Here is a 13,845-nt window from a genome sequence, read left to right as displayed (position 1 = left end):
CGTCAGCACCTGATTTAACTCCTAATTAATGTAATGTTTTATATTTATTGTACAAAGATGGGGCATAATACATGGCTTGAAAATAGAGAGGCAAGGCCTTTGGGTGAGCACAAACTGATGTTAAAATGCAACCTGACAGAGGGCAGCAAAGATCCACGCGCCTGCAGTTTGACAGATGAACAATATGTCCTTTGATTAGCTGAAATGTAAACTTCTAAATATGGAAGGAGTGGGTTCATGATACACATTCAGTACAGATCAATGATGCAAATTTATTTATCTTGTGTTTGAGGAATAGTGATAACAGCCTGACATAGAAAAGAACCGCTAATGTGACAATTCGAGTATCAACAGCCACTTACTATAACGACAATGGTCCTTTAAATCATGTTCTGCATACCTTTTAAAAACTTCACTTTACCATATTAACAATGCTAATAAAAACAAAGGTAAACATTGCAAAATAGGCATTTGTCGTTGTTTTTACAAAGATACAAAAGCTAGAATTGTTGTTTGTTAATCTTAGCTGAAATGTTTCCCATGATGCAGCTGCTGCGTTTGCTTTTTAATTACTCATTACCTCTGAAAACTCTTGATGCCACTCCAATCTTTTGATGCAACTACACATACAGAAAAAAAAAAAACTTGACTGAGAATGAAGAAGCAAGGGGCATGCAAGTGTGTATGCATGTCATTAAGTTTAAATATATATATATATGTATATTCTCATGTGAGTCACTGTCAGTTGTGGGCCAGAAAAAAAAATATGAAACACGCTGAGGTGTTTCCTAGGTCTCAAGTGTTATATGATTCTGCCGGTGTGAGTCATTATGCTGTCAACGAGGAAAAGCAGCATCAGTCTCCTTGTCCTCCCACTCTGTCTCTGGGAATGATGCGAAGCTCTGAGCCGTGTTTAAGAAACACGTTCCCTGCAACACAGGACAGAGCACCACATAAAGATCACAGTTTATAATCTGGGTTCTTTGATAAGGGGTTTTACTGTCACTGAAGCTGATGCACTGCAAACAACATGTCGACTCACCAGTTGGGAGAGAAATATGGACTCAGAAATGATGGTTTGTCTAAAATATGGATGAAAAACACTGACAGCTACAGTATATGACTTGAGTTGTATAACTGCATCCACAAAGCTTAAACCTTGATACGAAGATAAATTATAAGACACTGTAATTAAAATTCACAGATTTGTTCACAAAGTTGTACACAAGTTTGGTAGTTACACAGATATTTTGATTAAATGTAAAGGTCTAAAAAAAAAAAGTCGAGGACATGTCTAAACTCAAGGATAAAGATTTCCTGAGGTCTAATTTTTCTAATTTTTATCGTGGCAACTTAGGGGGCAATCAGGACTATAGAGAGCTCACACAGTGAGTTAATTTGAATGTTTTATAATTTATACTGCATTATGGAACCAAGATAGCAATCTCAGTTATTAATTTGTTCATTCAATCAGCAATAATGCAGACATCATACATGTTTAAATCATTCCCAGCACCATCGGTATAAGTATGCTGTCATTATACCGCAGAAAATGTGTGATGTTAGTCCTATAAAGACGTGTGAAGCTAAAGAGATTGTAAAATTACATCGGCTCACTTTCTGCCGTGTACTCAATTCTGTGAACATGAGGTAGAATGGCTGTAGTGGGTGAAAAACAGCAATTTGACAGAGGTGTCTGAACTGAGGCTATTCTTGGCAGCACCAATGTTACGCAGATAAAAAGCCGTTGTGAATGCCCACCACTCTTCCCTTTCTTGGCAGAAAAAGGCTCAATGTTGCCTTCAGTCAAAGCAGGCATTTACCTTATCCTGCGCTATGCAGAAAACCAACTCATCCATTACCCGGCTACACAGTTAAGTATGAACCTCGGGGAAACACCAAGGAGGCTGACAAAGAGGAAAAGTGATTCACCAGGGCTTGGCAATAATGTGGGAATCTTAAGTCAAGTGAATTCTGACTCAACAGCTTGGTGCAAGTTGTTTGCCTCCAGTCAGAGGTTGCTTTTTAATTTAATTTAACATTAAGCGCTGCCTCTGGAGACACTGCATCTATATTAATGAATCAGTAAACACCGTTTCCATGCAAACAAGCATGGAGGCCTGCTCCAACACAGAAATGTCACTTTAGTATGGATTATTTTAGTAAGTCAAGCTTATTTAACCTTAATGTAGATGCAATTTGTAATCTTTGAGTTTCTTATTGCAGAAAAAATAATAGAAGAAAGATCGAAAGGTCTAGAAATAAATAAAAGGTTTTGTCATTTATGTAATGACAACCGCCTGGGTGATGATTTACATATTTTGTTTAAATGTGAAAACAAAAACATTGTTAGGAGAAGGAAGAAGTACCTGCCTAAATACTTTATAACCACCCATCCATGTATAAACATACATTATTATTTATACAGACAAAACAAGGACAATATGTAAACTGGGTGCTTTTATGAGTAATGTTCTGCCTCCCTTTATTCGACTCAGTTTGTGCAAACCATCTATTCTTGTTGTTTACCTTTGTATTGTTGTCTCATTTTATGTTTTTACTTCATAACATGATTTGTGGTCCAGAATACATAAATCTAAATCCAAATTAGCACCCAAATGGTGATGTAACCTTGCATTATGGTGCAATATTACATCACCGTTAGGTCAAAGACAGATTTTGTGCAGTAGGTACTCTACAAATAAAGACTTTCAAAATTTCCTTCCCAGAAAAGCATCATGAGCTTGGACTCTCCTGCCCTTCTGAAAAAAATTGGAATACAGAGAGAGAAAAGATGAGAGACTGGGCAACAGTCATGGGGCAGAGTCCAACTCAGGATGTCACAGTTACATGGTAAACGCTTTAGCAAATGAGTCAAAACCCTTTAGGTGGTTTTCAGCTCTGCCTATGTCTGAGTCATACATTTCTCTCCTTAACAATTTCAATCAATCGTCCCTGCTCGGTATCCTTTAAAGATACAGTTGGTAACTTTTACAAAAGTATGTTTTAGTCATATTTGTTGAAACTTTAACTGTATCCACAGTTTTATATGAGGCAGAGAGTCTGTGGTAAGAAATCAGGTTCTTCCCTCCACTTCTTGTGCTTCTAACAGCATTTGCTAGAAGCTACTGAAAAACAACCAATCAGAGCTGAGGAGTCTCTAACGCAGCTGTCCATTATGTTAATCACGGTTTGTGAATTGAGGTAAAACTGTCAAACGATGCAGCGCTGCTCAAATACGAATTCAGATTCTGTAGCCGTATTGATTATTTCTTGCCTAAAATGTTTGCAGAAAGATATTTTAGTTTACTGTTTAACTGCAAAATGAGAAAGTTACTCAGTCCAGTGGGCGGTGCTTAGTTTTTGGCTTGGCAATTTTGGACAGTGCAGAGGAATTTTTTAAATTATTTTTTCAAAGGTTATCGGTCTCATGTGATGCTGAGTGGATAATTAGTGACAGAAAATATGCTAAAAAGTTGTTTTTATTAAAGTTACAGACTACAGATTTAATACCAATTTAACAGCACTGTTCATATCTGATTTAAATAACGCAGATTAAATTAGCTAGAACTGCCCAATCCCAGATCGATTTGTTATGTTCCCTCAAGTAAGGCTTTTTATATTAAGCCTAACATTTCTTTGCCTTCTTTGTGGAACCACCCACATAAGTGACTGCCTCTGGGGGCTCTATCAAATTAATCTTTTAGACTATTAACACAGTGCCACCAGCATTACCAAAGTGCATTATGAAACATATTATATTCCAGTCCTGCTTTGATGAAAGCACATTGACAAGTGGCAAAGCGCTTAAAAAAGCCCCGAGGTTGATTGTGCTTCCAAGAACCTTCATATACTTGAATAGAAGGAAAAAACAACATCTTAAGCCATTAAGAGAGGCTTTTGTAGAGATTTTTTAAAAAAAAATATCTCTACAAAAGCCTCTCTTACTGTGAAGAAAAGGATTATCATAGGCATGGGCTCCAAAACAACATAACAACTCACCTGCTGTCTGGGCAGGGTTGATTCCTATTCCATCTGCAAGATGAAAGAAAACACAACCCAGTGTGAGCCGAGAAGATTGTCAGGGAACTGACACGAGCACAGAAATGAAAAAAAATATAATTTACAATATCACCAGTTTATCCATAATGATGTTGAAAAAAAGAGAGCGAGTGCAGAAGCAGGCAATTCCATCTGGAATAATAACCGACCAGTCATTAATTCTGCACTGATAAAGCTAAACCTCATATTTGACATTACAGTCATATCTCCAACCATTTTAACCCAAATCTCATATCAGTCTTATTTTGGCACAGTCCTGTGTCCAATTATTCCCCCAGTGCCCTAAAAATGTCATCTTTCTATGAAAGAATACATCAGGTATACATTCACTGAACTACTCTTGCTCAATTGCCTATCACTATCAATGCAGAGCAGAGGTAAACAAAAACAAAATCAGTTTTTATGTGGCGCTGCACGGTTTAATTGTTGGGAAACAATGAAAGAGACAACAAGTTTCCTTCAGCCACAAAAGCCATTTACTGTAATTTGTCCTGGTGATTACTATAACTGTATTTACAAGTGTTCTGTAGGGCGATGAATTCAGCTGAGTATGTTTACATTTTACTGGCTCAGGTTATTTTAGACATACACATTTGTTGGGTAGCTCATATAAACACTTTCCTGATTGGCCATTATTCTGCCAGCCAGAGTCCAATCTCCTTGAATTTAGTTTAATTTTAGAATTTTAGCCTCAATACTTTAAGGGTACAGTTAAATCATTCCACAACCAGAAACCATGGATTACCAAAACCATCCAGCACCAGCAAAAAATGTAAGAAGAAGCAAATCACTTAATTACAGTGCACAAGATTTAATGATTATACCTTTTTGTGTTATTTGTCATACACACACACACACACACACACACACACACACACACACACACATATATAGTGTCAAATGATGGATGTTCATCTTGTACTGTGTGAACGTTTTAAATAATGAGGTAAATGTTTGTGGAAGTATCTCTGTAAACAAAAAACCTCAGGCGTCAGGCTGTTCTGAATAATCTGTTTCCAACAGTTTTTTCTACTCCGGCAACAGTATGACATTATAGTTTGTCAGATTTCTTTATATGCAGATTTCTTTATAATCATTCCGCTGGCTGCAACTACAGTACAGAGATGCCTGATACTGACCAATCAGAGCAGACAGGGTTGAATACAAATGTTCCAGCACAGACAGATGGAGGAAAATGTTGTTGTTTTTTCAATATTAAAGCATGCAAACATGTTAGTAGAAACCTTTAATGCAAGTATGAACCCAAAAACAATAGGTTCCCATTAATCACACATAAAATAATCACATTTCAACTGACTTATGAGGTAATACTGGTAGCAGTATATGAAGTATGATATATTTTTAATATTTTTTTCTGTTGTATTTAAGCTCTAATTAGATTGAATTAGCTAGCGAACTTTACTTGTCTCTAATGTGAAAATATTGTGTCAATTATTGGCCACTGTGTTGTGGGGTCCAGGGACTGAGATCGTATAATTCCCACTGATAGCGGGCACAGATCACTAAAGGTCATAAATTATTCCATGCCTCTTCAGTAGAATTAGCAGGAGAAACAGAGGACTGCTTGTAGTCTGTGGATTGATGGTCAAAGTAGCTGCACTTTCTGGGAGTTGAAAATGATAGAAACACAGCAATTTTTCCTTTGAAACCACAGGACTTAAAGGAACCTTATGTCTGATAATGTACTGTAATGTAAAGAAAATGTAGGCGCATTTTAAGTTTATCTCTCAGATCACAATTTAAAACAAGTAAAACAGTGAGACAACAAGGATTTTTCTCCTTTGTCTTATTAATTAAATTTACTTGGATTTGCATCCTATGTGTTTCAGACATGAAGTAATAGTTGAGTAAATCATTTTGGCTTTCAGTTGCAATACAGCACAAACACGCCAAAAGGAAGATGACAACGTTTTCAGCGTTCATCATGATATATCGTTATCTGATTTGACACTATTCACCAGCATTGCACACTGCAGTTCAAAGAATGATTTTGTTAGAGCTTCCTCAAATCTCACAGCTTGTTGTTGAAGTTTTGAAACTCAGCTAAGTTTCCAAACATTTCTGTCAAAGAGCATTGTGTCTCATAGAATGACACTCTCTCTGAAGTCACAAAGTCCTTAATAACTGCCAAACTGGTAAACATGTCACTCCTGCACATGGAGTAGTTTGCAAAAGAGACAGAAAATCATTAGTTGAAAGACTTTTCCCCCAAAACTCACCATTTGTTATTATTGCACTGGTTGCAGGTGGCACTCTGAACTGTGAAAGAAAATCAAATAGAGAATTAAGCATCAGTGAAATTCACAACACTGACATGTCAGAAATTTCAGCAGCACAAAAATATTTGGGGTAAAAAATAACCAGGGACATGTTGCAACCCATTTCCACTTGGCCTGAAGATGTAGTGTGAATAAATCATCAAAAAGGGAAGCCTCATCCACTGAGTCAGCGCACTGAGATTCACTGACTTTGTTGGGTGACAACTTCAAAATTGGGGCTTTAGTTAGGATGTCTTCAGAAACAAAGTTGGTGGAAGCAGCAGAAAGAAAATGCTGTGTACTGCATTTTGTCTTAACATTTGACAGACACGTGACTGTTCGCGTTTTCAAACAAATTCACCCGTGCATGCTCACACTCATACAAACAGTTAGGGAGAGAGCCTGAGGGGAAGATAGCCACGCTTCAATTTCTGGAAGCAAATCACTCAGCATGGTCACAAAACATGTCCTACTTCACTGTTCGACAGAAGAGGATGTGGGCTGGTGAGATTTGCAGCGAAAGCATAGAGGGGGCAGTCTGTCACTGGAGAGATAAGGTTAACAAAGTGCTGCTCACTAAACTACTGCCAGGTAGCCCAAGCAGGATGCATGAAATACAGTTTAGATCAGAAAAGACAGGGTGTTTGTTTCATGTAGTGTAAAATTGGCAGATAAAATATAGTTTATAAAGGATTACAGTAAAATCCCAAATTCCACCACATGACTGAGATTGAATCACCAACTGCTGGTATATTAAAAATAAACATCTTCAGTCATGTCTTTATCTTTTCATTTTTCTGCATCTCTGTCCAACAGATCAGCCAAAACAGTCTATTTATAATAGAAGCACTAAACACCTAATATACAAATTGTAAAAGCGGCACATCAGCCCCTCAGCAGCAGCTCCAGTCCAGTGGAAGAAAATAGCCTAAAGAGAGGCTTTGGGTCACAATTATGCATGAGCTGTACATGGCCTCTATAGACAAGTGTAAGCCAATCTGTCCTATCAGGAGGCTGAAACGCACCAAGACCTAAATTTAGTTTTGCAAAAGTCTACTACTGACAACTGCTGACATCAGATTTCTTTTATTGGTTAAAGGCCATGTAGAGATCAAAGCCCTGCTGATACTAGTTTTTGAGGCCAATACTGATACATATATAAAACTAAAAACAAATAAAACAAACAGATCATGAAATTCAACTCTCATTGTAAACAGACAAACTGTCTTGACCTTGAGTGTGTGCATTCAAGTGCATGTCCATGAAAGTACCTAATTCATTCATTAATTATCCTGATCAGGGTTGCAGCTGGCTGGAGCCTATCCAGACTGACTCTGGGTGAGAGGCAGGGTATACCCTGGGCAGGTCGCCAGATTTTCACAGGGCTGACACATAAAGACAAACACCCATTTGTGCCCACATTCACACATACGGACAATTTAGAGTCACCAATGAACCTGCATGTGTTTGGACTGTGGGAAGAAGCTGGAGAGCCCATAGATAACCCTCGCTGGCACAAGGAGAACACACACAGAAGGTTCTCAGCAGGCCAGCGGGTTCAAATCTGGAGCCCTCTTGCTATGATCGACAGTGCTAACCACTGCAACATGACGCCCTTAGTACAATATGTTTACATGTTTTAGTACTTGTATGCATATCTCCTGCAGGAGGAACTACTAATATAGTACATATGTATTTTTTTGCCTTTGTTATCATCATTATTTGAACATTTTTTACTACAGTTTCATTTTTCTGCCTTTCCCTTATTTGGTTGTCTTTTAATTGACAAATGTTGAGTCTTGTTTTAAGCGTATGTCAATGTTAATGCATCAGGTTTTTTGTTTTTTTTTTAACTAAATCTGCATTAAATAATAAATAAATAAATACTCTCTGGGGCACCAACTGTGCAATTATTGCAGGAATTGTAAATTACCTCAAACACATTAAAGCACGCACCTTTATGCCATATGCATCTACAGGATGTTAGGGCTAAAATCAACGCTGCGCAGTCCCAAATAAAAATATCATTATGGTTAGTTTTCCTAATAATGTCCAGTTATACTCCACCTCACTCCCTGCTGGTGATAACATATTTATAGTATAACACAAGAGTAAGCTTACCTCCTCAGCTGCAAACTTTAAAACTGCTGTGAACGGCGTGCTGTCCGGGACACTTAATCTGTAACAAATCAAAGCATTGAACAGGATTTTAAAACCACCATAAAATCCAGCCTTTACTTTATCCCCCAAAGTTTGACTTTTTTAATGGAAGAATGCCTCATGATTAAATGTAATTTCTCAACCTATTGGCCTGAGCTTCGATCGACAAGTGTCTGAGCTGTTATAGTGTTGTAGAGCAAGTCATTTTCACCTTAACAGCTCTAGAAGTACAATTCTGTAGCTAACCATTCACTCTGACTTCCACAGAGCACAAAGGAGCAAAAGAAAAACTTCCAAAGAGGACCAATTTATGTGTAACACTAACTTCAGCCAGATTAATTTCTGTCAGAGTACATGGGACCATTTATAGGATAAGAATTTATACACTTTCAGTGGGATGCTTCTGCAATGAATCCTGCGGTTTAGTTATCAGCAGGAAGTGCCAACACCCACTAAAGGCTATAAAAAAACAGAAACCAACAGACATATTTTTCTGAGATCTGGAAAAAAAAAAAAAAAAAAAATCACAGGGTCAGAGATGCAATTAGCAATTAAATTAGTGCAGAAGGAACTGTGGTGACATAGGGAAAAAATCATTTGGCACAGCAGCAAGTAGCCGAGAGCAGTAAAGCATAAGTTGCAGCTCCAGCGTTATGAGTTGGAGTGAAAGCTTGTCACATTATAAAGACCAAGCGAGTGAGCAGTAACTTGTTTGAATGTGACTGGTGATTATAAAACAGAAGCTGATGTTGTGCTCAAGTTCAGTCCTCTGCCAGTGTTAATACGATGCCTCATTTACTGTCATTATTATCCCTCTATTCATGCTAATGCTTAAACAGCTACGGCGAGACCATGTCTGACCTCATTAGAGAATTGACTCTCTGTCAGCACGTTAAGGCTGGAATCATCTGCACAGCCTCAGTATTTTGTAACTACTTATTTGCAAGTACTCAAGTCAAAATTCAGCATGAAGCTCTGTTGGGAAATTTGAACACACATTATGAGGTGTGGGGCAAAAACACACTCAGATGTACTGTTGACTTTCATCTCTCAAAATCTGTTTGACCTATGGCAGATATGCTGTTTTTGGCAACAACGTGGCTTATTCCAGCACTATATTTAACAACAGGACAAAGATAGAAATCAAAGAGATCTAAAATATGTCAATTCAAACACAATGCAAGACTGTTTTTTTTAAGTGAGTCTATTGCTGGCATTTTGCATTATGTCATTTGTTATGTAGGAACGCCAGTTAAGTTTTGATGCTTTTAATCAAAACATGTCAGCTGTAAATCATACCCCGTTAAAGTATTAAGCTATAGTGACAGAGCTGTACACACACTTAAATACTATTCAAATGTTAGCACTTTATAGGGCCTCCACTTTCTAGGATCATGATGCCTACACACTGCTTAAAACTACCAGAAAATTGTAGTGAATCAAATATTTAAGCACTACTGTCTATGCACTTCAAAGTAAAATGACTTAATCTGCAGTGACAAGATTATAATTAAAGCAATCAAAAATGTAATTGTGTTTTCAAGTAACTGCATGAAATCCCCCTCCACTCCAAAATGTGCTGACGTGCCAAGTTTGACTCTGAAAGACAGTTTTCAAATTAATCTTCTAAATGGGGAAAGCTTTTCTTTGCACACATGCAATCTGAGTTTAAGACAAGTTAATAATTATGTGAAATCGCAAAAAGATTGTATGCATTATAAGTGTGATGTAAAAACATAAAGCCTCAAGTACATACACTAAAAACTGACTTTACAGTGAAGTTGGAGACATTTTTTCTCCAGCAACATGTATATTTATACACTGAGGATGTTTCAATGAAGAGAGGAAATAGATGACATTTAAGGATTTGCTTTTCTTTTTTTTCTGCAGAAAAAACATATCAGACCCTAATCATCACGTCAAATGTTTCCGGATGTCTAAAAACATACTTGTGCTTGAGAAAAAAAACAAGAAACATGAATTAAACTGCACACAGAGTGGCATACCTAAATATTATGGATCCTTTCCTATACAGGATGACCCCCTCCACCATTTCTATTTCTGTCTGTATTTTTTGTAATCAGTCTGATGCTGCAAAATGAATGTCGCAGCCATAACTTGTTACTAGTATAAATACACTGCTCACAGCCTGCCCAAGAGTGTGCATTTAGCTTGTCTGTGATTATTTCTGTCGCTGCTCCTCCTGTCTGCCATCTGTTTTGATTTTGACTCAAAGCTGTCACAGAAAAATATCGCCGAGTGACAAAGTGACAGGTCATTTTCATTCATAATAGAACTCAAAAAATACTGTATTACTAACCGTATTCTATATAAAATGTCAAAAAGTTAACGGAGCTGATGGCTGGTGAACCGTTTTATTCAGTGTCAGCATGTGAATCACAGCTTTACGCTAACAGATGTTGCCTCACTGAACACATTTTCTGTAGCTTTTGTTAAACACACCAGCACAGGTTTCAACAACACTATGAAATACCGAAATCTGCGGTGACGGTAAGCTAAAAATACTAAAAAAAAATGGTTCAAAAAACGTGAAATGTAGCAGAATGAACAGCTGAGACTGCTGAGCTGTCAGTGTACTCACACTTTGTATGGCATCTTGGGGTCCGACGTTAGGGTGATTTTAAACGTTACTTTAGACCTAATGAAGAGGACGAGAAAAGCATTATTACCACTGTGATGCTGGCAAATAAATGTACAATGTATTAAGGGGTAAAATACGCAAAAAATGCAGAAACTCACATCTTCCAGGCGAGGCGAGTCCGTTTGCTATCTGTTTATACACACCCGGAAGTCCGAAGGACCCTTACATACACGTCATCCATTCAGTTCTATCTTTGCCACATATCTGTGTATGTTTAGTCTTTTCGGGAGTATTTCAGTATGATTTTTAGATGTTGAATTTTCGCGCCTAAAATGTAGCAATGTTGTAAAAATTGTAGGTATCATTTGTGCTATTATTTGTCAGGCATTCATACCAAACAACTAACGATTACCGTAATTGACAATAAAAGGCGCACACATTGAGGAGGTGGCGGCGCGCTGACTTTTTCTGTGTATAAATGGAGATGGATACTTGGCTCTCGTCTCAGGTAAACTTCAGGTAACCTTATTTTTCTTTTCGTAATGAAAGAAGTGCTTTTATTTTTTTACACGGGGTGCATTGCTATGAACTGCCTTTACTGTCATTAGACGGACGTGAGAAAATGTGCCAGCAGAGGTTTGAAACTTTCTGGCAGCAGGTGTTAGCTAATCACTGTGAATGTGTCGCATGTCATTTTTTTTGGACTCACTTGCTGCCTAGTATTGTGACGTAACGTCCATATTTTTTGTAATAATTATCTAACTCACAACTGTGAAATGAAATAATGAACTTTTTTACGGTAAACATTTAGATATTCTCATTTTTACAGCTTTTGTGTTGTGATAAAATGCAGTGGTTTGTGTTTGCACTGCTGTCTGGCAGCTAGATGTCACTCCTGAATGCTGGACTCTGCAGACAACACAAGAATGCACCACAAATTGTAAATCAGTCTCTGCTTTCAGCTGCATAACAATACTGTAACTTTTTACAACTAATTTACAACATTTATAATGTTTAGGTTACCGTGATGGTAAGGTAAACATTATTTACAGACAATAAGTTAAACCATGGTCTTCTACAAATAGGTCATATAAAAATTGATACAGCAGAATGCAAAATTGAGAAACTTGTCACGTTAATGTTTACAGACAGTGAGTGCAACAAGGCAAATGTGGATCCACAACCAAGTATAGGAGCTTGGTTCAAACCCAGTAAATGTGTCAAACCATTTTATTATGCCTGGATTGCCACAATGGCAGCGTTTCAGCATTTCACCATCCAAGAGCTGTCCTTTTCAGAAGTTCCATTTTCATCAGAGACCCTAACTGTCAAGGTCAGCCAAGTCAGGCTGTTCTCATCAATCCAAAACTGAGAGCATAAAAGAGATTTGTTCAGCTACTTTATGTTCTAGCTTTGAATGATTACACATTTGATTAGTGGTGGATAGGCAAGTGATATTACTGGAAGTCTAGATGAGAGTTTATCCCAGGAGCAGCGCAGACTGTACAGATATTTCTTCAAGTCTGATTGTGTTGGTCTAATCAGAATGCAAGTCTCCTGGTGGGGTTATGATATTGTTAAGTCATTCAATCAAATATTTTCATCAGCTGACTGATCGGTTAGGCCTACAAGGGGAAACACTGTAAGTGTATGATGTCCACTTTTCTGTTCTGATTCATAATGTGTCTGAAAGGAACTTGTATTTAAAAAAAACACATACATGATATATTCTATTTTTTGTTTAACATGTTTTTTTTAAGGAGAGGATGATGACGACCCTCGACAAGAGACCAAATGAACATCAGAAACAGAAAACCTCAAGTGTCTGTGAAGAGCAAAACTGGCCTCTGCATCAAACAGGAGTCAGTGGACAGATAGAGAAGGATCGCGGAAGAGGCTCCACACATAGATGAAGTAACGAAAACCGAGTCAGCTGTATTCGCTGAGGAAGACTTAGAGATGCAGTTGAAACCTCTGAAGATCGTAAGTTGACGTTTTAGCTTTGATTATTATTATGAAACTTGCAGTTTACATTGACAAAAAAACATGCCATATCACACATGTATATTTAAAAGCGTTTTTGGAAGTCAGTGTGAGAGAGACAGACAGACAGACAGACAGACAGACAGACAGACAGAGAGAGACAGAGAGAGACAGAGACAGATATGCAGTGTAGGCAGCAGAATGACAACCGGCAAAGAGAATGGGAGCAGCCGACTTATTATGATGACTCAGAGTTACAGTGCAGAAACTCAGGCACACACCTCTGGGATTTCAGTGGTGGGTCTTTCCCAGAAAGAAGTACAAACACAGAGGCAGAGTTGGTGCTGGAAAAAGAACAAAGGAAGACAATTTTAACAGGAGCATATGGAAAAAGAAATGTTGAGGGCTGTGGCATGTATTAGAAAATATATCTTGTAGAATCTTGTTTGCAAGTAAATGATTTTATAGATAACACATTAGGTCTAGGCATTGAATATATCAAAAGTAAACAAGATCCCCTGAGCTTTTTTTTAATTTTCTGTTTTACAATTGGCATGAAAACAGTGACTTATTTCAGCATATTCAGGACACAGTAGAACATTTTTTAATGTAGAAGTCGGATTGAAGTTTTCTTGCTGGATCTTATTCTCCTTGATCACAGGGAGAATTACATAATCAGGGGGCGATAAAATACAGAAACAGATTTTTTGTCAGACTGTCTGAAAAGAAGAAAACATTTTCTTCAAAGCAGAAAGGCCC

The 13,845-nt window shown here is 37.6% G+C and overlaps 1 protein-coding gene across 1 annotated transcript; it reads right to left on the bottom strand.

The window, feature by feature from the left end:
* Positions 1-252: 252 nt before the first annotated feature.
* Positions 253-11,327, bottom strand: ufm1 (ubiquitin-fold modifier 1). The gene is made up of 6 exons (XM_042499925.1): positions 11,262-11,327; positions 11,104-11,160; positions 8,463-8,520; positions 6,303-6,342; positions 4,003-4,035; positions 253-929 (listed from the first exon to the last, which is right to left on the bottom strand). Coding segments are annotated over exons 1-6 (264 nt in total). The 5' UTR covers positions 11,264-11,327; the 3' UTR covers positions 253-855.
* Between the last annotated feature and the right edge of the window lie 2,518 nt (positions 11,328-13,845).

The sequence above is a fragment of the Plectropomus leopardus genome, chromosome 13 (assembly GCF_008729295.1).
Source record: "Plectropomus leopardus isolate mb chromosome 13, YSFRI_Pleo_2.0, whole genome shotgun sequence".
NCBI lineage: Eukaryota > Metazoa > Chordata > Actinopteri > Perciformes > Serranidae > Plectropomus > Plectropomus leopardus.
This window is presented reverse-complemented; position numbering and strand designations above follow the sequence as displayed.

Excerpts from the sequence above, each read along its gene's own strand:
- ufm1 (XM_042499925.1), bottom strand. Across the intron at positions 4,036-6,302 it reads CAGTGCAATAATAACAAATG|ATGGAATAGGAATCAACCCT; the intron begins GTGAGTTTTGGG and ends TTCATCTTGCAG. Across the intron at positions 930-4,002 it reads CAACCCTGCCCAGACAGCAG|GGAACGTGTTTCTTAAACAC; the intron begins GTGAGTTGTTAT and ends CCTGTGTTGCAG.